We start from the raw sequence: 21087 nt of genomic DNA on the forward strand, positions 1-21087 counted from the left end.
TCCCGCCGCTCTCCGCCTGACGTCATTAATATTTCACGAGCGCCCTTTTCAGCGGCACCATTGTCGCGCGGGCGCTCGGCTCGCCGGACACGGTCTGAGTTGGGAGATAAGACACACATGGTGATGGGAGAGGGGTGTGGGGGGGGCTGGGAGACGTTGGCGGGGGGGGGGGGTCGTGGTGGGGGCCGGAGATTATGGATGGTTTTGGGGGGGGGTGGGGGGAAGAGGGGTGATGGGGTACAATTAGAAAATATACAGCCCTTTTTCGATGCATTGCTGGATGGAGGCCTCCGCGTGCCATAGTTGGAGGGGGTTATTTCACCACATATCATCTCGTGTGCAGGTGCACGGTTGGCTATATATGGTGCGAAAGAAGCTCAACGTGCATGCATACATTGCTGTATCACAAGGCCATGAGACACGTTAAGAGCTTGGAGGCCTTCAGAATGATGGTGATGAATCGACAAAGACCTCTGTGGGCTTCACTTCTCACTTTCCAAGTTTCTGGTAGATTGGAGCCACGGCCGTAGCGACAGATTTACTGCATGCGGTGTGGCGACTTTTAAAAATACTTTCCGGGTCGCTGGTAGGCTCGATGTAGCAGGTGACGACCAGTATTAGGCACAGCCATGGAGGGCGGTACACTCGTTGTGGTGGTGTTCCGCGTGTGGAAACGTTATTATTGGGGTCACCGACCTGGGTTAAATTAAGCCCTGAACTCAATCGATTAATTGCAGTGGCTGGAGCAATCAGCTCTCCTCGACCACCCGCCTGCCCACCTCCATCACGCAGCTTGTTTGCGAGCACCCCGCCGCTATCATCGCTCAGCAAACAACAAGGCGTTATGGACTATACGCTGACCTTGGATTACGCAGGTGGTACAAGAGTGCCGGGCGCATGTTTAATCGGTCACCTCTACATCACCCGTATTCAACCTACAGAGTAAGGGTCATGAGCGTTGTTGCCAGGTGACCCGGGGGTTAGCGGCATAGCGCCAAACGACGGCTCGTGAGAAGCGTGAACTGTATGTGCACCCCTTATTCTTTCCAACCCCGACCGACCGAATTAAGCGACGATTTCCAAATTTTGCTTGCCTGCCACGCGTAGATTTTTCAAAGCAAAAAAAAATCGAATCGCACCAACGTTTATGAGCATCATATACGCAGAGAAAATCGCTCAATTTTCTCATACAATCTGATGCGTGTATCGTGAACCTATTGATTGTTATTTATTGATGAATTGATGTGTTGTTGCGCACCTGATTCTGGGCTACTTAACCCTTTCTCGTAAAAAAAAATTCCCCATGAAGCTTGGGGGCCCTTTGGACCACTCGGGGCCCTAAGCGTTGGCCTCAACTAAACAAAACTTTTATTTTGCCAGTAAGGCCCCACTGAGCTATATAGCTCTTTGTCAGAAGCGACCTGGCCACAAATGATAGCTCAACGAAGTGGAAATATATAGCAGCCAAATACTCTAAACACACGTTTCTAAATGTGGAGGGAAAAACCGTAGAACATGGAGAAGAATCCACACCACCACCACGGAGAGAGAACTTGCAAACTCCAGCCGTCAGGGTCGGGATCAAACCCACGACCTCCTGCATACCAGGCGAGGGAGTTAACATCTCCTAGCCACCGTGGCCTAGTTTGTGTTTGCCTCGCGCCACTGCGCACGCGTCCCAGTCTTAAGTGTGCGCTATCGCAACCATCGTCGGCTGACAGCTCCGCCGTGACAAGGCACGCTCCTGTTTCTTCCCCAACAAGAGAAGACGTCAATCACTCGTCCATCAAGCCGACAGATTGAGTTTTTAGCTTGCTTTTCTTTAGTAGTAAAAGTTAAGCAGTTTGTTTTGGGCAATTTCAGAAACATTCTCCAGCAGGTTGAGCCACATCCCATCGTTCCAACAGTTTGTTTTACTATAACAACAATATGAATAATGATAATGCCGTTTGTTTGTCCAGAAAAGCCACGACGAGGCTGGGTTAGGAGCGCAATGGACGAATCGCTGTGAGCCTGCTCCCTCCCAACAATAATAACAGTATGTTGGAGTAAATACTGAGTAATAATGATGTTACTGCCCTTGGTTTATCCAGGAAAGGCTCACTCAGTCACAATACCATTTTTCGAGAAGGGCCCTGCTACATTGGGATGTTTGGCTAATTCCAATCATGAGAGTGTGGCGACATGTCGGAGGAAGCCAGAGTGTGCGGAGAAATCCCATCAGACATGCACTCAAAGCTCTGTAGAGCTGGACTTAATCCACTTGTGGTGCGAACATCTAGGAGCTCAGCAGATTCATAAGTTTCACAAATCCCCACGTGATCCACGAACCCTCGCCTGCAGAGCATTGGATCCGCGGCTTAATTTCTCACTGAATGTTTTCCGGGCCTCTGGTAGCTGAAGCCGTAGCCAGTAGAGGGCCTTCCAGAGGTTATTTCGGCCCAGGGGCAAAAAGATACCAGGCCCGTTGCGAGGCCCTCTTTTTTTCTTTTTTTCCCTTTTGAGCCCCCCTCCCCCTCTGGGCGGTCCCGAAGAGGTATAGCAGATGTGGTGTGCAGGGAGCGAAATCATTTTCTGGGTCACCAACCCACACAGACACAGCTGAATTTATGCCGCGGTTTGCGAACGCAGGCATGTGCCACCGTGCGCGGCTACCGCGTGGAAAGGGCACGTTCAAGACCCAGCAACAGGGATATTTGGTGAACCGCTCACCTGCGGTTCATTTTGGACGCGGTCGCACACAGTGGCGTACCTATGGAGCGCGCAGACGGCGCAACTGTGCCCGGTGGTCACGGGCGGGAGGAACCGGGGCACCGTGCTACGAAGGGGAGAAGTTGAATAGCAGAGCCTGCTGCGCTCCTTGTGTTCAAGGCCCATGCCGACAGTGCTGGCTGCTACGCCATTGTGGTAAGTGTTCATCGTCGTGCTTAGTACGGCCAGACAAAGGCTACCAAGAGCGTCCGGTGTAAAGAACTGAGACTCGTGAGGCCAGATTAACAATCTTCGAAGTGTGCAGTGGCGTAAGCTTTCGAGTGTACAGGCAGTGCAACTGCACCCGGGCTCAACGGGGCTGGAGGGGCCCAAGTCCTGAGCTACTAAGAGGGGGGGCCCATCTCGTACCTCCTGCTGGGTGGGACCTGTGCCGACCATGCCAGGCCACTGGTGCATGCCTCTGCAGCGCGTAGTCACGAGGTTGCGTACACAACAAGCTGCAGTTGCATCATCGCCGCCCATACCTGCCCAGTCCAAGCAGGAGAATTTACTTTTTTTGCATTAGCTCACTTAACCCAGACGACGGAGGAGGAGGAGGAAATGGCTTTGAAGAGGCCACTTAACCTGAATGGGGGAGACATGGGAGGGGTGGCTGCCAGCTTTGTGTGTGTGTGTGTTCCGGGCAGCAAACACAACTACAATTCATAACCTGAACCCTGTATGAAAATGTATTGGAGGTTGTGGGCACGTGCATTACTTGCGTGCAGGGAGTGCGGCGTTATACGACCGTGCGGATTTTCGCGATTGCTTTTTCGGATTGTGCCGTGTGTTCTTCGGCGTGATGTCCGACGATTCGCTCCACGCGTTGGAAGCTTTTTCAGGAGCACGTATTCACGGGCTCAAGGCAGCAAAGAGAGACGTCGAGGGTGTTATTTCCCCGCGATTGTGTCGGGTTCTCTGCCGTTAATTGTCCTACTTGAGAGCTTGTGAATTGGCCGTCCGGTTGCCACAGCAACTGTGGCATCTACAGCTTGCTTGGTGACAGGGTAGAGAGGGTGGGAGCGTGAGGGGTGCTGCAGGTGGGTTGGCGGGGGGGAGTCGAGTTTGCGAATCTCGTCGCTGTCGAGGCTAAATGGAAAGTGGTGGGGCTGTCCCGGCTCTCTCTTCCCGCCCGACTTAACCGCCACACGCTCTCACCCACTCACTCACAAACCCATCCACACCACCCAGTCACCCACCTGTCCACGCACTCACCTGTCCACCCAGTCCCCCACACACTCACTCACTCAGACACCCACCTGGCCACTCAGCTACTCAGTCAACCGCGCATTCAGCTATCCACACCTTTACTCACTCATTCACCCAGCCAGCAAGGCAACTAGACAACTGCCTATCCAGTCACACGGTCACCAATATTAATGCAACTTATTTACTGAGGAAAGCCTCATTGGGTCCCCAATGGGAGCACTCGGCACTGCCATCTCCTCGTGGCCCCATGCCTACGAAACGCGTGCCTTGCAGATAGTCGCCCATCCAAGAATCCTCCAGGCTCAAAACCTGCTTCTCTTTCGAGATTTGGTGAGGATGTGGAGGCGCATTCCGTGTGATTTCGTCACAGGCACCTGCACTTCAACCCCACCCCGCTCCACACGAATGATGTAGCAGCTGACCTACATTGTGAAACGACAGTGAAAGAAAAACAATAAAAAATGCCCAACGTTTAACGCGGCTCGAACCGGGAAGTGCGGTTTCTCGTGAAATTTTGTTCATTCATTAAAGTATTTCTCATACGGGGTTAAGGGCTCGTTAAGAAAAAAAAACACGCGGATCTCTTTGAGCGGTTTCTTGGCAAATTCGACCGTGTGACAACGGAGATCGTCGTGGGAATTTTAGTTTTTTTTATTTCAAAAGGTAACATTTCCACGGGATGGTTTTAGGTTTTGCCGCATAATTTACGGGCGGCGTAGATGAATGCAGGAACTGACGACCAGCGGACATGGGGAACGAGCAACGGTCGTGAAATAGGAGCGCGGTTGTTTCATGTAAAAAAACACACACAAGAGAATTATTCATTTTATTTTGCATTCCGAAGAGATATTATCCAACATAATTTTTATTCCGATTGCTCTATTGCGACGGAAGTACCCATTGGGGGAATCTCAGAGAGCAGTGCATCACCTCCGTGTTGGAGAACGGCCCGCAGAAGCGGATATCGCATAGCTACCCCTGAGAACCAATCAAGAAACCTATTGTCACCCCAGTTATGGGGAAATAACTTTCCCACGCGCCCTGCCAAAGCGTTCCTCGCATGTGGGTAACAACCGATATATATTTTAGAGATGATATTTAGCCACGTTAAGTAAAAAAACCTAATTTAATGTGGCATCTTTTTTTGTGCAGACATTGTTGACCAGGCTGAGACCATATAAACGCACCACAATTGAGAACCAGGTCCATGCATGGGTGCCACTGGTGGTGCTGGCCACGGTGGTGGTGGTGCTGCTGCCGGTGGTGCTGGTGGCGTTCAACGTGGTAGCGGTGATGGTCATGGTGGTGGTTTTGGCGACGGTGGTGGTGGCGGATGGCGGCAGTATCAGCGGTGGTGGTTGCAATAGCGACGACAACAAAGCTGATCCTTGGTTAACCCTACTCAGGACTTGAACTGGGAACTCTTCCAACAGAGCTATAAATAGCCGAGACTTCAGTGTCATCTTACCCAACGGTAGTAGCAGCGGCAGCGTAATGTTAAGCAGCACATAGTCTCGATATTACTTCCACGCAAAAGGCCACGCCGCTGAATGAAGGTTGGAGGGGGTGTACAGGGTGTTGAGAGGTCGGCCGAGTTGCGAAAGTTCTGCATGAAAGCATTTAACAGCATTGTAAACAGACTCCCTTGTATCTCCACCACCGCCTGCCTCCACGTCACAAATCGAGATATACAATAGCAGCTTCACCACCACCACCAGGGCCACTGCGCGGGGGCAGGGCGACTTAACCAACGTACCAAGAAAAACAGTGTTCTTGTGACGCGTGTTGAACGTGATTGCAACAACACGCAAGATGTTATTTAGCAATAGTTGTGAGGCCTGAACAGACGCATTCATTCTGCAATACTCCAGTTTACTGGGGTTGCCACCTTCTGGGGATTTTGTTTTCTTTCTCCAGGATCATCCGATTGTTGAGGTAGTCGCTGTTCTGAGAACTCTCTCTTTCCCTGGACGTTAAATGTCCCGTGTTTATTTGTCAGTTGAAATATAACACACCGCATGCTGCTAAAGATAATGTGTTTACATGTACCCCCCCCCCGCCACCACCTCTTCTGTAATTGTGAGATATTCTCCTTCCCACACGTCCCCGGGGTTCTTTGTTGTGAAGAGGTGGCGGCAGCGCTACCGCTGACTCGCCATCCGAGATGCAACTGGTCAATCACGTGTCTGCATAATGCCCTTGTTACCTGTATCTTGGCTGTGGAGTTCTCTTTAAGGGGTTCTCTTTAAGGCGGACAACTGAAAATGTCAGGGGGAAATATTCCTTGAATTTCCACGAAGTCGCATTTGGTTTAGATTTTAAACTCGGGGGGGGTAATTTCGTTTGCGTGGTTTTATTAAATCGGACCTTGAGTTTGGTCGTTCAACATACACATAGGTCTCTGTGTGTATGTTGAACTTCTTTCGCACCGTACGTAGCCAACCGTAGCTAATCAGCGGTGCGGGGGAAGGACAAAAAACGAAACACAAAAAGCAGTTCGAAATAAATTAGTTTTCAATTTTGATTATTTCAAAGTGCATAGCTCCCAGTGGCTTCCTGATATCGGAAGGAAGAGCGTTCCAGACGGCCGCAGAAGCGCATCTGAAAGCGCGCGTGATGCATTGTCCGTCTTTGTGCGATGGCCTCGCCAAAGGTTTGTGTGACATTCGCTTGCTCTTTGTAAATGGCAATTACGGATGTGGTAAGGGTGAACATTTATTTAATTCTTTGAATGTGAAAATTATTCGGAGATGTATTGGCCAGGGTTGAACTGGCACTGATACGATACTGGATTCAAACTTGGATTTCAGCCATCTGTGAATAAGTTGAATTAGATCATGGATTCAAACTTGGGTTTTAGCCATCCGTGAATAAATTGAATTCTCAAGTGAAGCAAGTTGATAGTCTCAGCCACAATATCATTGTATTAAACTTAGTTTTGCACCTAAATTGGCAAGATAATTCCAGTTCTCGTAATCACATGTGTTGGTTTGACTGGCATGCGACAACAACAACAACCTCTATCATCGGGTGTGCGTGGAAATCACTTCAAGAGGTCACTTGAAGTGATCTCAGAAGCAGTTCTGTGATATCAACTTCTGCAGGCCATTCTCCAACACAGGGTGACGCACAGCTCCGAGAGACATCTCAGTGGACACTTCTTTGTATTGGAACATCTTAGCGAGCGCCTATTAAGCATGACTCAGCAAATGTAAGGCGAGTGGCTTCAAGCACTACGCCCAGCCACCTTAAGTCTCCACAGTATTGATGCTCGCCCACTGTATATTTAATGAGTACAAGTGTTTTATTTTAGGCTGAGTGAACCCAAGGGAGAGTCAGGCCAGGTTGTGATTCCAATTTCCCCCGGTTTCGCGCACGCCCAGCATATTTTCTATACTGTACACACTCGTACAGACACGGGTGGAGCGGTGGCGCAGTGGTTAGCGCACTGCATGATAAACCCGCCGTCAGTGGACAGTGACATCTGGAACAGTCAAGGCAGCCCACTTGTTCACCGACTCGCACTGGCCCGCGTGGTGAAGTATTATCAGACAACCCACCATGACACAGACAGCATGGGAAGGTCTCCATCCAGCAGTAGATTTACAGATGCCTGAAAATGGACATTCCATTATTATTGTTACTACTATGCACGTTCACCAGGAAGGCCTCAATGTGTCCCAAGGCTCGTTTTAAATCTCCTACAACTACAATTAAAATATATACTACGATTACCAAGATCCCCCGTGTAGCCATAACAGACTGTTGGGGCAAGTGCTGTTAGCGAGCACCTATGAAAGCCGGCACGGGACACGAGGGGGTGGGTGGCCATCACCGCGCCCGACCGCCTTTGTCTCCCCAGTGACGATGCTTATACACATTTCACCAGCTACTCATTTGAGGCTGAGTCGACCTAGGGGAGGCCCAGGACCGGTTCAGATAATCGTCGCTGCTCTTGGCCGTGAGCGGGCATCGAACTCAGCTCGACGGGTCCGTAGTGCAACACGCCAACCACCGTGCCACCGCTCCCCATATAGACACACGCACGCAAGCATGCCGCGGTGGTTCCACAGAGGTGAATGGGGGCAGTGGATATTGGGGTTGCCGCAGGACGAGTCGCACGGCGCGCACGATCCGACTACGGGAGCGTAGCGGCCCTTTGGCGCGACGGTGCCCAAAGCCCCGTCGCCTTCGCCCGGTGGTTTTTCCGAACGCTTTTGCGAGCCGTGATCGCGTTCGGAGAGCAAGCATAAAAAAGGGAACAAAGAAATGTAGGGGAGAGAGGGGACAAAAAATGTACATTGCGACAAAAAAAATCGACGCGCGCGCCGTGGAGTAAGGGGGGGGGGTTCGAGAGCATTTTGATTGTGGAAAAATTGGGCTGTACACGGGCGAATGGTGCCCCTTGAGAGCTCGCGACGGAGCCGCGGTTCCCCCGGGCCGGGCGGGGCCCTCGTAAGCCGAGCGTGTCTCGAGAGTCGAGCGCCGCCACTTCATGCCACCCTCCCGCCTGACTCGGCCGCTCATTTGCCTGCCTGCCCGCTCGGTCGTGCCTGCATTCGCTCGCTCGTTTGCCCACTTCTCGCCTGCTGGCTCGCTCGTTAGCTCGCTCACTCTGTCCGCTCGCTCGCTCGTCGACCCACTCCTTCACCCGCTCACTTTTGGCTCAATGCTCAGTCGCCCATCCGCTCAACCGCTCAGCCACCCGCCCGCCCCACTCATTTGCTCATGCGCTCATCCACCCAGCCATTTGCTTGCTCAATCCAACCTGCATCATTAAAAGGGCCTCGAAATGTGTTGGGGAATTCACAGGCAAATATATTCTCGTACCTTAACAATATAGCCATGTGTGGGGTCTGTATGTGTGTGTGAGCAGTCAGCGGCACAGTAGGGGGCACAGGTGGTGCATTTGCCAGTCATCTTAGTCAACTCATGGCACCTGGGTCTGTCCCGAGTCCTCCTGTCAGCGAGCCTTCGACACTTCACGTGGCCTCAAAGTGCACCTGGCCTGGCACAGTCGCCGTGGTGATGTCACCATCACTTCGTGGCGAATGGCGGCTGTTGTTGTTGTGAACAGAGGGGATCAGTGGCCTTTTGGTTAGCACAGTGTGCTATGAAGCTGCCGGACGACGGTGAATATGAGTGGCGAGTAATATCTGAAGCAGTTTAACAATATCTGAAGCAATTCTAGACCCTCCCGAGGTCGACTCTGCCTTAAATGGGTAGTGGTGGGGTGTGGTAAATATCAGGACTGTGGTGAGACAACGGCGGACGGGCGTGGGTTGAATACCACACCACCAACTCGTGCTCCGGCCCTTCAAAGGTGCTCGCTAACAACACTTGCTGTTCGGCTACACGGGAGTAAAGTATTTCCCTTTGTTTGCATGCGAGCAGAAGTAAAATCCCACAATGGATTCTCGCGAAAGAAAGAGCATAAATTCGGCGTCACCAACATTTCCGTTCCCTATTTCGTCCGCGCGAATATTTTCGCGGACAAAAGCGCCGCGGCACCAATGTCGTGCGTCCGGCTCGAGAGAAAAAAAAAACTGCCACCCTCCTAATCTCCGGCCGCCGCCGCCGGAAAAGTCTCGACTTGCCCGTAGCTGCTCTTCAGGTGAATTCTAATTGCCCCGTTTTTTATTTTCTCCGCCCTCCCGGCATTAATTTGAGGTTCCTCTCGAGAGCGACCGTCATGTTGGTTTAAGACTCTTAGCCCGGTGGTGTTGTTCTGCGTAGAGGGCGTTGACGGGTGGTTGAGTGGCATTGCTTTAACGCACGCACCGTGAACGTTTGTGTGATTGCTGCAAACGTGAACAAAAAAAAATCTAGATATATTTGTTTATTATTCTATCCGACGCTAAGCGGCGTTGAGCCTGTGATGAGAGACTTGGGCTGAGAGATGGCCAGGAAATGGCACTACAGCGATGGATTATTGTATCGATCTGTGCGGAGCATAGATTTTCATCCCCCCGTAGGCGTGGGTTTTCTCTGAGGGCTTTTGGATTTCTCCCACATGAAGCCAAACACTCGATTCTTCTTCTCACGTTCAAGGCCATACATGAGTTGGCTCATATCTCGCTGATCTGCTTCAGTTTTATATCCCACTGCGAAAACTTAGATCTGCTGCTTCTAGCCTGCTCATTATTCCAAACACCAGACTTTGTTCTATGGGAGACGGAGCTTTTTGCAGCCAGGCTCCACAATTGTGGAATTCCGCTTCCTCCTTAGTCCATCAGGGAATCTGAGTCTGTGCCACTTTTTAAATCGCGTCTTGAATCTCACGTGGTTTTACTGGCTTTCTCCATAACTTAGACATTATTGAAAGCAACTTGAGGCTTTGTGTAAATTGCATTGGATAAAACTGAGGTTATTTTTTATAGTTATTGGAGAGAGCAGGGAGACAGTGGTTAGCTCACAGTGTCATGAACCCAGCAACGTGAGTTTCATTTCCGTCCATGGCTAACATGAGGCGCGGCCGACGAGGTTGTTAATATTGTATCTGAACCGGTCTCGAGTTCCTCCCGCTGCGTATGAGCGGCGTGTGTTTGTGAAGTGTGCGACACGGCGTGGGCAGGACTTCATCCTGCATAGCGACCACTTGGCAATTGGTGCTTTGAATTCATCAATGAATTATATTTTTTTCTGCGGGCTCCGGGGGGTTAATTTATGTTCGCAGCAGGGGGGGGGGGTGGGCACGGCGATGTTTTCTCAGCGAGCAAGACGGGATTTAACAAAACAAAAAAACGCCATTTGAAAATGTCTTCCCGTTCAAACAAGGAATGCCGGAGGAGTGAGGGCGGCGCACACCGGACTTGCTCTCCAGAGGTCGCCGGGTTGGATCTGCCGACGCAAAAAAGTCGACACAATGGGCGAGTTCTTTTAAACCGCACAGCCCCCCGCCGCCCTCTCCTCTTGTCAACCCAGCAGAAATAACACGGGGGGGAAAAAAAACTCCTCTCACATTCATCAATAACAAACACTACATTATTTAAGGAACGAAACGGGAGGGTTTCTCCACAAATCTGCCTGTCGCCTGATGAAGCTGGTTGGAATTGCTGGGGAAACGTCGTCCTCAGATTGTAAATGTTGTGGCTTTGCTCTCCAACGCACCGGTGTGCTGTACTAGTGACGAATTGACACGTTCTGTTTACGTGACAAACCTTACTCATTGGCTGTGTAGGGTGGTGGCGGGTTTAACGACACATTTATATATTTACGCGATCTTACCCAACAAACCTCTATTGTGGATGATATTGGTTGTGAAAGCCTACTACGTGTTAAACTAACACTACGTTACAAAACAAATACAGTGAGATAAAAAAAGTATTTGATCCCCTGCTGATTTTATACGTTTGCCCACTGACGAAGAAATGATCAGTCTTTAATTTTAATGGTAGGTTTATTTGAACAGTGAGAGACAGAATAACAACATAAACATCCAGAAAAACGCATGTCAAAAATGTTATAAATTGATTTGCATTTTAATGAAGGAAATAAGTATTTGACCCCTCTGCAAAACATGACTTTGTACTTGGTGGCAAAACCCTTGTTAGCAATCACAGAGGTCAGACGTTTCTTGTAGTTGGCCACCAGGTTTGCACACATCTCAGGAGGGATTTTGTCCCACTCCTCTTTGCAGATCTTCTCCAAGTCATTAAGGTTTCGAGGCTGACGTTTGGCAACTCGAACCTTCAGCTCCCTCCACAAATTTTCTATTGAATTAAGGTCTGGAGGCTGGCTAGGCCACTCCAGGACCTTAATGTGCTTCTTCTTGAGGCACTCCTTTGTTGCCTTGGCCGTGTGTTTTGGGTCATTGTCATGCTGGAATACCCATCCACGACCCATTTTCAATGCCCTGGCTGAGGGAAGGAGGTTCTCACCCAAGATTTGACGGTACATGGCCCCGTCCATCGTCCCTTTGATGCGGTGAAGTTGTCCTGTCCCCTTTGCAGAAAAAAACACCCCCAAAGCATAATAGGAGGGGAGCGGGCGTGGGAGGGTGCGGCGGTGGGCAAGGGGGGGGGGGTGCCACGTGTACTATCCACAAGCTGACACCATCCACCGTGTATACCACCACCATGTACTTGTACAGCTCTCTCTGTCAATCCACTGCTGGATGAGAGGCTCCCCAACGCCGCGCGAGTCGCCGGGGTTTATTCGAGCGTACTCCACCGGCGATTGCCAGCGCGGGTTGGTGACGGCAGGGAGCATGAACGCGGCAGCATGGCAGTACAGCCCAACTTTCGTCTTCATTATTTCGCGTTGGCATTTGTGAAAAGCAACTGGCAAAAACATTGCAACCGTCTGGCTGAGTCCGACGATGCATCCGATGACAGAGAGAGCTGTACAAGTGTGGGACGCACTTCCTTCCAGTGTTAGGAAGCCACTGGGAGCTATGCACTTTTAAATCTACATTGAAAACGAATTTCTTTAGAACTGCTTTTTGTGTTTAGTTTGTTGTCCTTACACCCCACACCTCCGATTAGCACGGTTGGCTACGTACGGCGCGAAAGAAATTCAACACGCACGCATACGTCAGGAGTTGCTTGATGCCTGCAGTGGGCAGCGGTCGGCGATGTTTTTCTTGTTTGTGTTTTTGGTTTTTTTGTTTGTTGTGGTTGCACCCGATTCAAGAGCCGAATGGCTCACAGGGCTACTCTTGCACTTTTCCACGCGTGAAGTCCTGTACAGCAATGGTGTTTTGACGCACGCATGCAGCGATCGGTAATTATCGATTTCGCGTCGTCCGATAGCAACGCATCGGACGACGCGTCGCTCTACTGCACGAGCAACTTTGTTTAACCCGTGGCTCCACCACGAGCAGGGGGGTAGAGTCGCGGTTATAATGTAGGTAGGTATGTATGCATGTGTGTTGAACTTCTTTCGCACCGTACGTAGCCAACCGTGCTAATCGGAGGTCATGTGAAGATAAACGGGGTGAGGAAATGGCGGAGAGAAGGGAAAGATGGGGAACGAAAGAGGAAGAGGATGGGGAAAGAATGGGAAAAAACGCGACCAAAGCGGTCGGAAGAGACGAGGAGAGGGAGGAGGCTGCATCAGGGACTCGACGTCACCGCCGCCGCCGCTGCTGCTGCACGGAGGAGGAGCGGCGTCTGTTTTCACAGCGGGCGGTGACGTGGAGGGGGGTTCAGAGTGCTGGGCTTGCCGCCACACACAAGTCACGTGATGTACGGGAGGCTCGAGCGGACCTGTACATACAGTACATGTAGAGATGGGACCTGACCACTCGCAACGCTTCCACCACCACAGCTGAGCGGTCCCCACAATTTGAGGAGGCTTCCAGTTGCCCCACCTGCCCCGCCATTGCATTCTCCCGAATCTCCAAGACTCCACACCTCAGCCCGGTAGCATAGGGCGCATGGGTGGCTGGAGGGGGTTGAGCCCCCACCCCCATTCCCAGCAAAAAGTTTAGCCCCCCCCCCTTCTAAATTCTCATTGTCAAGTAGTCCGGTCAAAATATGATGTAACAGTAATTTGCATGTTTGGAAGTTGAACTTCTTTCGCGCCATATGTAGCCAACCGTGCTAATCATCGGAGGTGGTGGGTGAAATGCACGACAGGCAACAAGCAGGTCGTGTCGTCGCTCATTCCGTTGAGCGGTTTCACGTTCGTTGCAAAGTTTGGTTCACGTTGATCTGTGCGGTGCCCCCCCCCCTCGCTGAGTTTTTTTATGGGCCCCCCATCCACCTCCCCGTTTAAACAACGCACCCGCTACAGAGCTACCGCCCTCTCGCCCCGGTTCAGGAGGTTGTTTTACCGCTGGATTGAAAGAGCAGGGGCAATGATTTTACGACGGTGTTTACGAGCTCCGGGCAAGCCACTGCACGCGTCCTCCTTCACCTCCGATCCCGGCGTTTACGGCAACGAGATGGCTCGAGATCAAGATGTCATCATCTATTATCAACGATGACTAATTTCCTCGTTTATTACCAACAATTGTCATCGCTTCTGGTGAATGCGCGATCGCCTCGCAGTGATTCACTCTGAACCTCAAAGGGGGCAAACACCAAGGTCAGCCGGAGATGATGATGATGATGACCGCACTTGCCTCGAAAAACTCGACTTAGTCTGCGAGTCAAAATGCATTCGTACACCGCTGAGGAGCTTTTTGCCGAGCCTTTAAGGTGAATTCTCAAAGCCTCGATTCACACGTTGGTCCAGGAACGCGCTACACTTGAGAACCCGGTTTAATCACAAACCCAGGATCTCAGCGGTGCCGGCTCAGTGTCTCTGACCCCTGAACTACTGGAGGGATTTCACGTAAGGACACCCATCACAGTATAACGTATATACACATTTATTCTAATGCACATGATTTATTGTGAGCCGAAGAATTGATATTGATCGATTAATCGATTTGCTCTGCCCTGGCGATCTCAAGTTCACGATCCGAGTCGATGTTTACAGGTGCGAACACGCGAATTTAACGGATTTACGAATTAAATGTCACTCGACTCAATGTGGTCAGCGGTGTTTTGAATCGCACTGACCTTCGCCACCACCACTACCACCAACAGCCGGGTAATCCGCTGCGCATCCAGAGAATGCATTGATAACGACGCTTTCCTGAACTTCGATGACTCAAGGTCGGTGCGACCTCGAGATTCTTAACACTTGGCCGTGAAAGCCGCCTCTTCCGCCACGCTTGACTTGACGAAATAAACGCTGGCCCGTGATCGACGTAGCCCTTGGCTTTTTTTTGCAGGGTGGGGGGGGGAGGGTTGTAATTTAATATAAATATTGGACAAGTGCCAAGAAGGTGAAGTTTTTTTCATTTGCGCTTCCTTCATTTATCGCGGAGGAACATCAGCCAGCCCCCATCCCGTCCGTCACGGAATGTTGTTGTTCGTTTTTTTTATTAAATAGTCTCCGCGCGTTACGTCGCCTCTCATCGAAATGTCAAGAAGCTGTCGCAACGACGCGCCGCGCGCAGCCGAGCGTCTCCACCGCCGCCGTGGAGCGGGAGCGGACAGCGGGTTACCGAGCGGAGCGAGCGGAAATCACGGAGGCGCCGCCACTCGCCGTGGGCGCGCGCCACGAACGCGGCGAGGGCTTGTGGGGCGCACGCCATCGGCGGCACGGCGGGCGTGAGGATTGCGAGTTGGCATCCTGGTTTGGGGCGGGTGGCCGGGTGGGGGGGGTTTACTCGGCTCATCGTGCCCTCCGTCGTGGTCGTCGATACAATGAGCACAAAATAGTCTCGACTATTTTTTTATTTTAACAGGTAAGGATTATCACGTGGAATTTTTTTTTTTACAGCAGCCAAACGCTCTAAAACTTTGAACGCGTGATGTTGATTGCAAATTTTGGAGGGAAAAACCGGAGGACCCGGAGAAAAAAATCCACGCAACCACGGGGAGAGAGACCCCACAAGTTCCAAATTTACAGCACGCGTCAGAGTCGGCATCGAACCCATGAACCCACGACCTCCCCGTATACTCAGGCGAGGGAGTTAACGTCTTGCCACCGTGACGCACCAAGTCAACGGCGATTGCCCCATGACTCGCCCCAGCCACCGAATTGCGGAATTTCTCACGACCGGCGTAAACGGATTCGCACCTCTAATTAGCACGGTTTGGCTACGCACGGTATGAAAGAAGTTCAATATACATAGATACATGCGCGTGAGCCGGAAATCACTTTGGCCACCGAGTGGGGAGGTTTAAGAGGGCTCCCTCCAATTCCTAACACGGGGGCGGGGGGGGGGCCTCGCGAGCGGAGCAGTGTGCAACGGCTTTATTTGCATTTGAATGGAGCAAAAAAAAAGATTGCCAAACGAGGAAAGACGGCAACGGCTCGGGGCTCGGGGCCCGGTGTTTGAGAAGTCGGCGCCACTTCCCCGGGCGTCGCTGTTTGCCAGGCCCCGAGGCATTGTGTGCCAGAATCTTTTTTTTTTCGCCGAGATGTATTCGCTCAGCATTGCCGGGATTTATTTGAACAGGTGAGAGGGACAGACGCTCTGCAAAGGTGATGGAGACAAAAATGAACGTAGGCAGCTTGAGTGCATTTGTATGATGCGTGAGGAAAAACAACAGAATCAGAATCTTTATGTAGACTAGAATAATCCGATGAGCTGTAAAGCTCTTTTATCACAGATGTCCATTAGAGGTGGGTCAGAACAACAACAAACAATACAACAAACACGGTAGCCGTGCAAAGTATAGAAAAGCTAAGAAAGTGATGAAATAAAAATAAAATATATAAGTACAAACTGCATAAGTGCATGGATGCCTGCCGATTTTCCAACACCAAATGCAATTTTGGGCAAGGCAGCAGCATAACAACTGCAAAAACAGTCTCAGACTACACCAAGGCAACACACAGTCCCTCAATAAAATTGCACATTAAAATTCAACTCACAAGTGGGCGGACGGGCGGAATGTGAGTGAGTGGTATATGATTGGGAAAGGGAGAGGATGAGTGAAGGGGGTGGCTGTGTGGGTGAATGAGTGAGCGGGTGGACCCGATAAGTGAATTGCGAGGTGAGTGAGCGGGCAGGTTATTGAGCGTACCGGTAGGTAAGTGACCACTCGAGCAAATCAGGACCTGACCCGAGACCGTAAATATCCTCCCCCACGCCTCCCCCACCACCCCCCGCGCCCCCCCCCCCCATGTGTCCCCGTGCGCCCCCCACCCCTCCCCCTGCTCAGCTCGGGCCAGGACGTGCAGTGGATCAGCGTCGCGTGCAGCCTCCCCGAGCTGCTGCAGCGGAGTCCGGCCGAAGCGCTCCGCCGAGTCCTCCCCAAAGTCCGCGTGAGTGTCTCTCCTCCCGGCCGCGTCCGGCGTGGGCCAAGGCACGGACGGGAGAGCAACAACACCACGAAGGGAGAGGAGGGGAGGGGGCAGGGGGACGACACTAAAAAAACAATTTAAACAAATTTTTGTATTTTACCAGGTAAGGCCTAGATTACAGCGACCTGGCTATCACAAGTGATAGGTCAACGAAGTGGCTTCTCGTGTGGAAATTGATAGCAGCAAAATGCTCTAAAACGCGTGACGCTGATTCTAAATGTGTCGGGAAAAACCGGAGGACCCGGAGAAAAATCCAGAGAGAGACACGCAAACTCCAAGCATGCAGCAGGCGTCAGGGTCGGGATCGAACCCACGACTTTTCCTGCATTCCAGGCGAGGGAGATAAAATCTCGCCTGGCATGACACGATCAGGCGAGCCATGCGGCGAGGGTTTGACCGAACCTGTGGTGTCGCATTTTGTCGCTTCCAGGCTTCGTGTTGCCCAAGCCGCCTGGCCTGCATCTGCTTTGATCTGGCTTTGTACCCCACTGCGTGTGGGTGCTCCCACCTCTTCCAATAACATCTGGCCAACGTGGAAGAGTAGGCCAAGCACCCCCCTCTAGAGGGGCTCCCTAGAGCTCACGCTAGTCGTTGCATGGGCAAGCAATGACAGGGCTATGGTGTGTACCCGTGTACATCTCGGGGAAGGCAGAGGGGCGATCGGGGCGGGGGGGGGTGAACAGGGGAGTTTCTAAAGCATGCCAATGTTTTACCTGTGTGCTAACCATTACACCACGGCAGGCAAAGAACCCCTATGTAGTCATGCAGACTTTTGGAGCAGTGACTCATAGCGGTACGACCCACAACACGACGCCCGACCACCTTTGTCTCCCCAATGCCGATATTTGCACACCAAACCTGGTAGTCATTTAAGCCTGAGTCGACCTAGGGGAGCGCACAGAGCTGGTTCAGATATCCATCACTGATGATGGTCGCCGGGTTTGACAAAGATCCCCCCGTATAGCCTTTAAAGACTGTTGGGGCAAGTGCTGTTAGCAAGTAGCGCCTATGAAGGCCGGCACGGCACACGTGGGGGTGGGTGGCCAACACCACGCCCGGTCACCTTTGTCTCCCAAGTGGCGATGTTTTTTACACACCGCACCAGGTACTCTTTGAGGCTGAGTCGACCTAGGGGAGGCCCAGGACCTGTTCAGGTAATCGTCACTGGCGTTGGCCGTGAGCGGGAATCGAACTCGGGTCGCCGGGGTTCGTCGCGCAGCGCGCTAACCGCTCCACCACCGCTCCCCCACGCACGCGCGTACGCACACACAGGAGGTGCTGCACGTTGCTGGCCCCGAGACGCAGCTGGCCTCGGCGGAGTCGTTCCTGGCGTCGCTGCGCGGGGGCCTCGTCACGCCGGCCGTGTTCGCGCAGGGCTTCCTCCCCGCCGTGCTCATGAACGTGGAGCACCGGGACCCCGGTAGGCAGCCGGCACCAGGGGCCTGGACGGCGTCAACGGCGGCGCCCATTAAGCTAGTGCGGGGCCTGTAGCATAATTTATTAAGGGGCCCTGTTGTGAAGAAACAGAGCTGTCGGAAAGACAGCGCTCCAATGAATGAATTGGAGCGCTGTCTTTCCGACAGCTCTGTTTCTTCACCTGAGGACGGCTGCTTGTGTTGTGGCCGGAACGTCGTGAGAATTTTATTTTATGTTGTTTTATTTTCATTATTTTATTATTTCCCTTCTACGTGACTTTACCGAAAGAACCAAGAAGAGGTCTTAAGATGTTCAAACACGGATACTTTTTGCAAGGCATCAAGTCTGCATGAGCCACACACAGTACTTGTGGCAAAACATGCAAACAAACGTGCTCTGATAATATTTACGCATTGTCCGTGACTGATAATATTTACGCATTGTCCGTGAAACCGATTGGCCTCCACCAGAGACAGTAGCCTTCTTTTTGGTCTCGTCTCACCACCGGTGTCAGACCAGGGAACGCCAAAAGAGCGGGACAGCTTGTCTTTTTCGGAAGCGGCCTGGCCCCACGAATGATACACCCGACGAAATGGCTTGTCATCACGTGGACATTTACGAGCCAGCCCTCCCGAGGGCAGCGCCGTCCTTGGTGTGCCGCCAAATTGTTGGGGAACGAAGAGGCCCGGTCGGTGGCTCCAGCGTGTGGTGGAGGCGGCGATGACGGTGCAGCAGCAGCAGCAGCAGCACGGGCGGGGGGGTGGACGGGGGAGCAGGGGAATTTTGTGTTTAGTTTGTTGTCCTTCCCTCCACACTTCTGATTAGCACGGTTGGCTACGTACGGTGTGAAAGAAGTTCAACGTACGTGCATGGTCCAACATGGACCGACGAACATGGTTCAACATGAACTAACGTGGACCAACATAATTTTTGTGTTTAGTTTATTGTCCTTCCCGCCCCGCACCTCCGATTAGCATGTTTGGCTACGTACGGTGCGAAATAAGTTCTGCATGCACACATACATTCGCGCATGGCACCTCGCCCCCCAGCCAAAATGTCCAGCTACAGCCCTGGCCAGGACGTCGGTCTGTGGGTAGAGTGGCAGGATTGCACGAGGGTGATGGGAAGTACTAATCCTGGCCCGGGATGAGACGAGCAAGGGGGCTTGGAGGGGGGTTCATAATGGTCACGTCAGAAGTGTTGAGCTGGCACCGCTCAGGTCCGGAATTGAGAATCGGGGCTCCATCGCTTGACTGTGATTGAACCGGCTTCATGAGTGTAGTGAGTTAATGGTCCCTGTAGACAACAGACTGACATACTTGCCTTTGATGGGGTCGTTAAGACCAGTTTGTCAAATCATATTTACGGTTTACTGACAGATCGGTCTCTGATGCCGTCTTCAGGCGACAGACCGGATTACAGCTGGACGGCGTTTTCTTGAATTGCTTGTTAACATGGGGGCAGGCCTTCATCCAGCAGTGGAAGGAGCCTGGCGTATGATGCTACACGTCCGGTGTGGTTTGGCCGCGATGCTGTGTGAATGACGTGGAGCCGGTTCCGTCGGCGCCTGTGCGTTTTTTCCCGGCAGCGGTTGCCAACGCCTGGCTACAGACGCTGCTCTCGGCCATCGAGATCATGCCCAAGGACCTCGTGAAAAGAGAGGTGAATTTCAAGAAGTGACGTTGGGTGTTATTTTTAACGCGAGGCTGAAAGCGGGGTTACGCGTCGGCTCTTATCTGTCCGTCCATCCGGCCATCTGCAACAGGGGGGGCAAAATAACTCGTAAATGGGATCCAATAATGAGACTTTACCCCTATTGGAATCTGGATACATTTATCAAAAGGGGTGTCCAGAACTGGAACCGGAGCTAAAAGGATCCACCGCGGCATCCCCGGCCTGCCGGTAGAGGTGTGCCTTCCTGGGCAGAGCTACTATCCGAGCGCTGTGGTTTCATCGGGGCCTATGTATGGCTCCCTGCGTGCCTGCCACTAGCGCTACCATGATAATTAACCCTTTTCCGTTTCCTATGACGTACGATGACGTATGTGTACGTCATCAGTTTCTCTTACGATTCAGTTCCGATGACGTACGTGTACATCGTCAGAGCTAAACCGGAAGAAAAAACTAAAATAAAATAACTTCATCGATACCGAGGCTCCCACAAGTCCATGCTGGAGGGCGTGTGGCACATTATGGCGCCAGCTATCATAGAGTGCGGTCGTGTCGCTCCGGTTCTCTGCGGTGAGTGCAATGTCTTTCAAAACAATCGCGCTACGCCTTTCTAAATAATATTAAGGCTGAGCCGCCTGCGCGTTCCGAGATTCAGAGGTGAACGGGACACCTACCCACCCTGCAACTTGCAGACGTCTCAGAACGGGACACCACCCACCCTGCAACTTGTAGACGTCTCAGAACGGGAAAGGATTAATAAAAAAATGCCGTCGAGGACAAATACACACTGGAGAGCGTTATGCAACTCACGTATATGCACGGCTTATATAGTTGAGCCTGGTCAGCCAATAAATACCCGACAAATAATGATGATGATGATGATAATAATAATACATTAAATCAGCACAAAGCAGACAGATGACAATTTAAACAAGGAGAGGCCTTCACTCAGCAGTGGATAGACCATGGCTGATGATGATGATGGTAATGATCATAAAATTTATCACGCTGATAATAATGACAACGATGTTAATGATGTAATGAGAAGTACAAATCAGAGCAAAGAAGGGAGATGATGGGGAGGGCTTTCACACAGCAGTGGATAGACCATTGGCCGATGACCATGATGATGATCGTGACGACAACGAATCAAAAACCCAATCAGGGCTAAGGTGAAAGCTCGACGCTTTCGACAAGCGAAGGCCCTCGCAGAGCAGCGGATAGAGA

General features: G+C 51.7%; 1 protein-coding gene across 2 annotated transcripts in view; it reads left to right on the forward strand.

Annotated features, from left to right (window-relative positions):
* Positions 1-21087, forward strand: part of PPP4R4 (protein phosphatase 4 regulatory subunit 4) — a 60415-nt gene that overhangs the window by 21768 nt on the left and 17560 nt on the right. For both annotated transcript variants that reach the window (XM_032962920.2, XM_032962918.2), the window contains 3 exons: positions 16632-16734; positions 18046-18193; positions 19778-19851. In XM_032962920.2, coding sequence (XP_032818811.1) covers positions 16632-16734; positions 18046-18193; positions 19778-19851 — 325 coding nt within the window. The remainder of the gene's footprint in view (positions 1-16631; positions 16735-18045; positions 18194-19777; positions 19852-21087) is intronic.

Source organism: Petromyzon marinus, chromosome 29, assembly GCF_048934315.1.
Source record: "Petromyzon marinus isolate PM22_M1 ecotype Great Lakes invasive population chromosome 29, UKy_Petmar_22M1.pri1.0, whole genome shotgun sequence".
Classification (NCBI taxonomy): domain Eukaryota; kingdom Metazoa; phylum Chordata; class Hyperoartia; order Petromyzontiformes; family Petromyzontidae; genus Petromyzon; species Petromyzon marinus.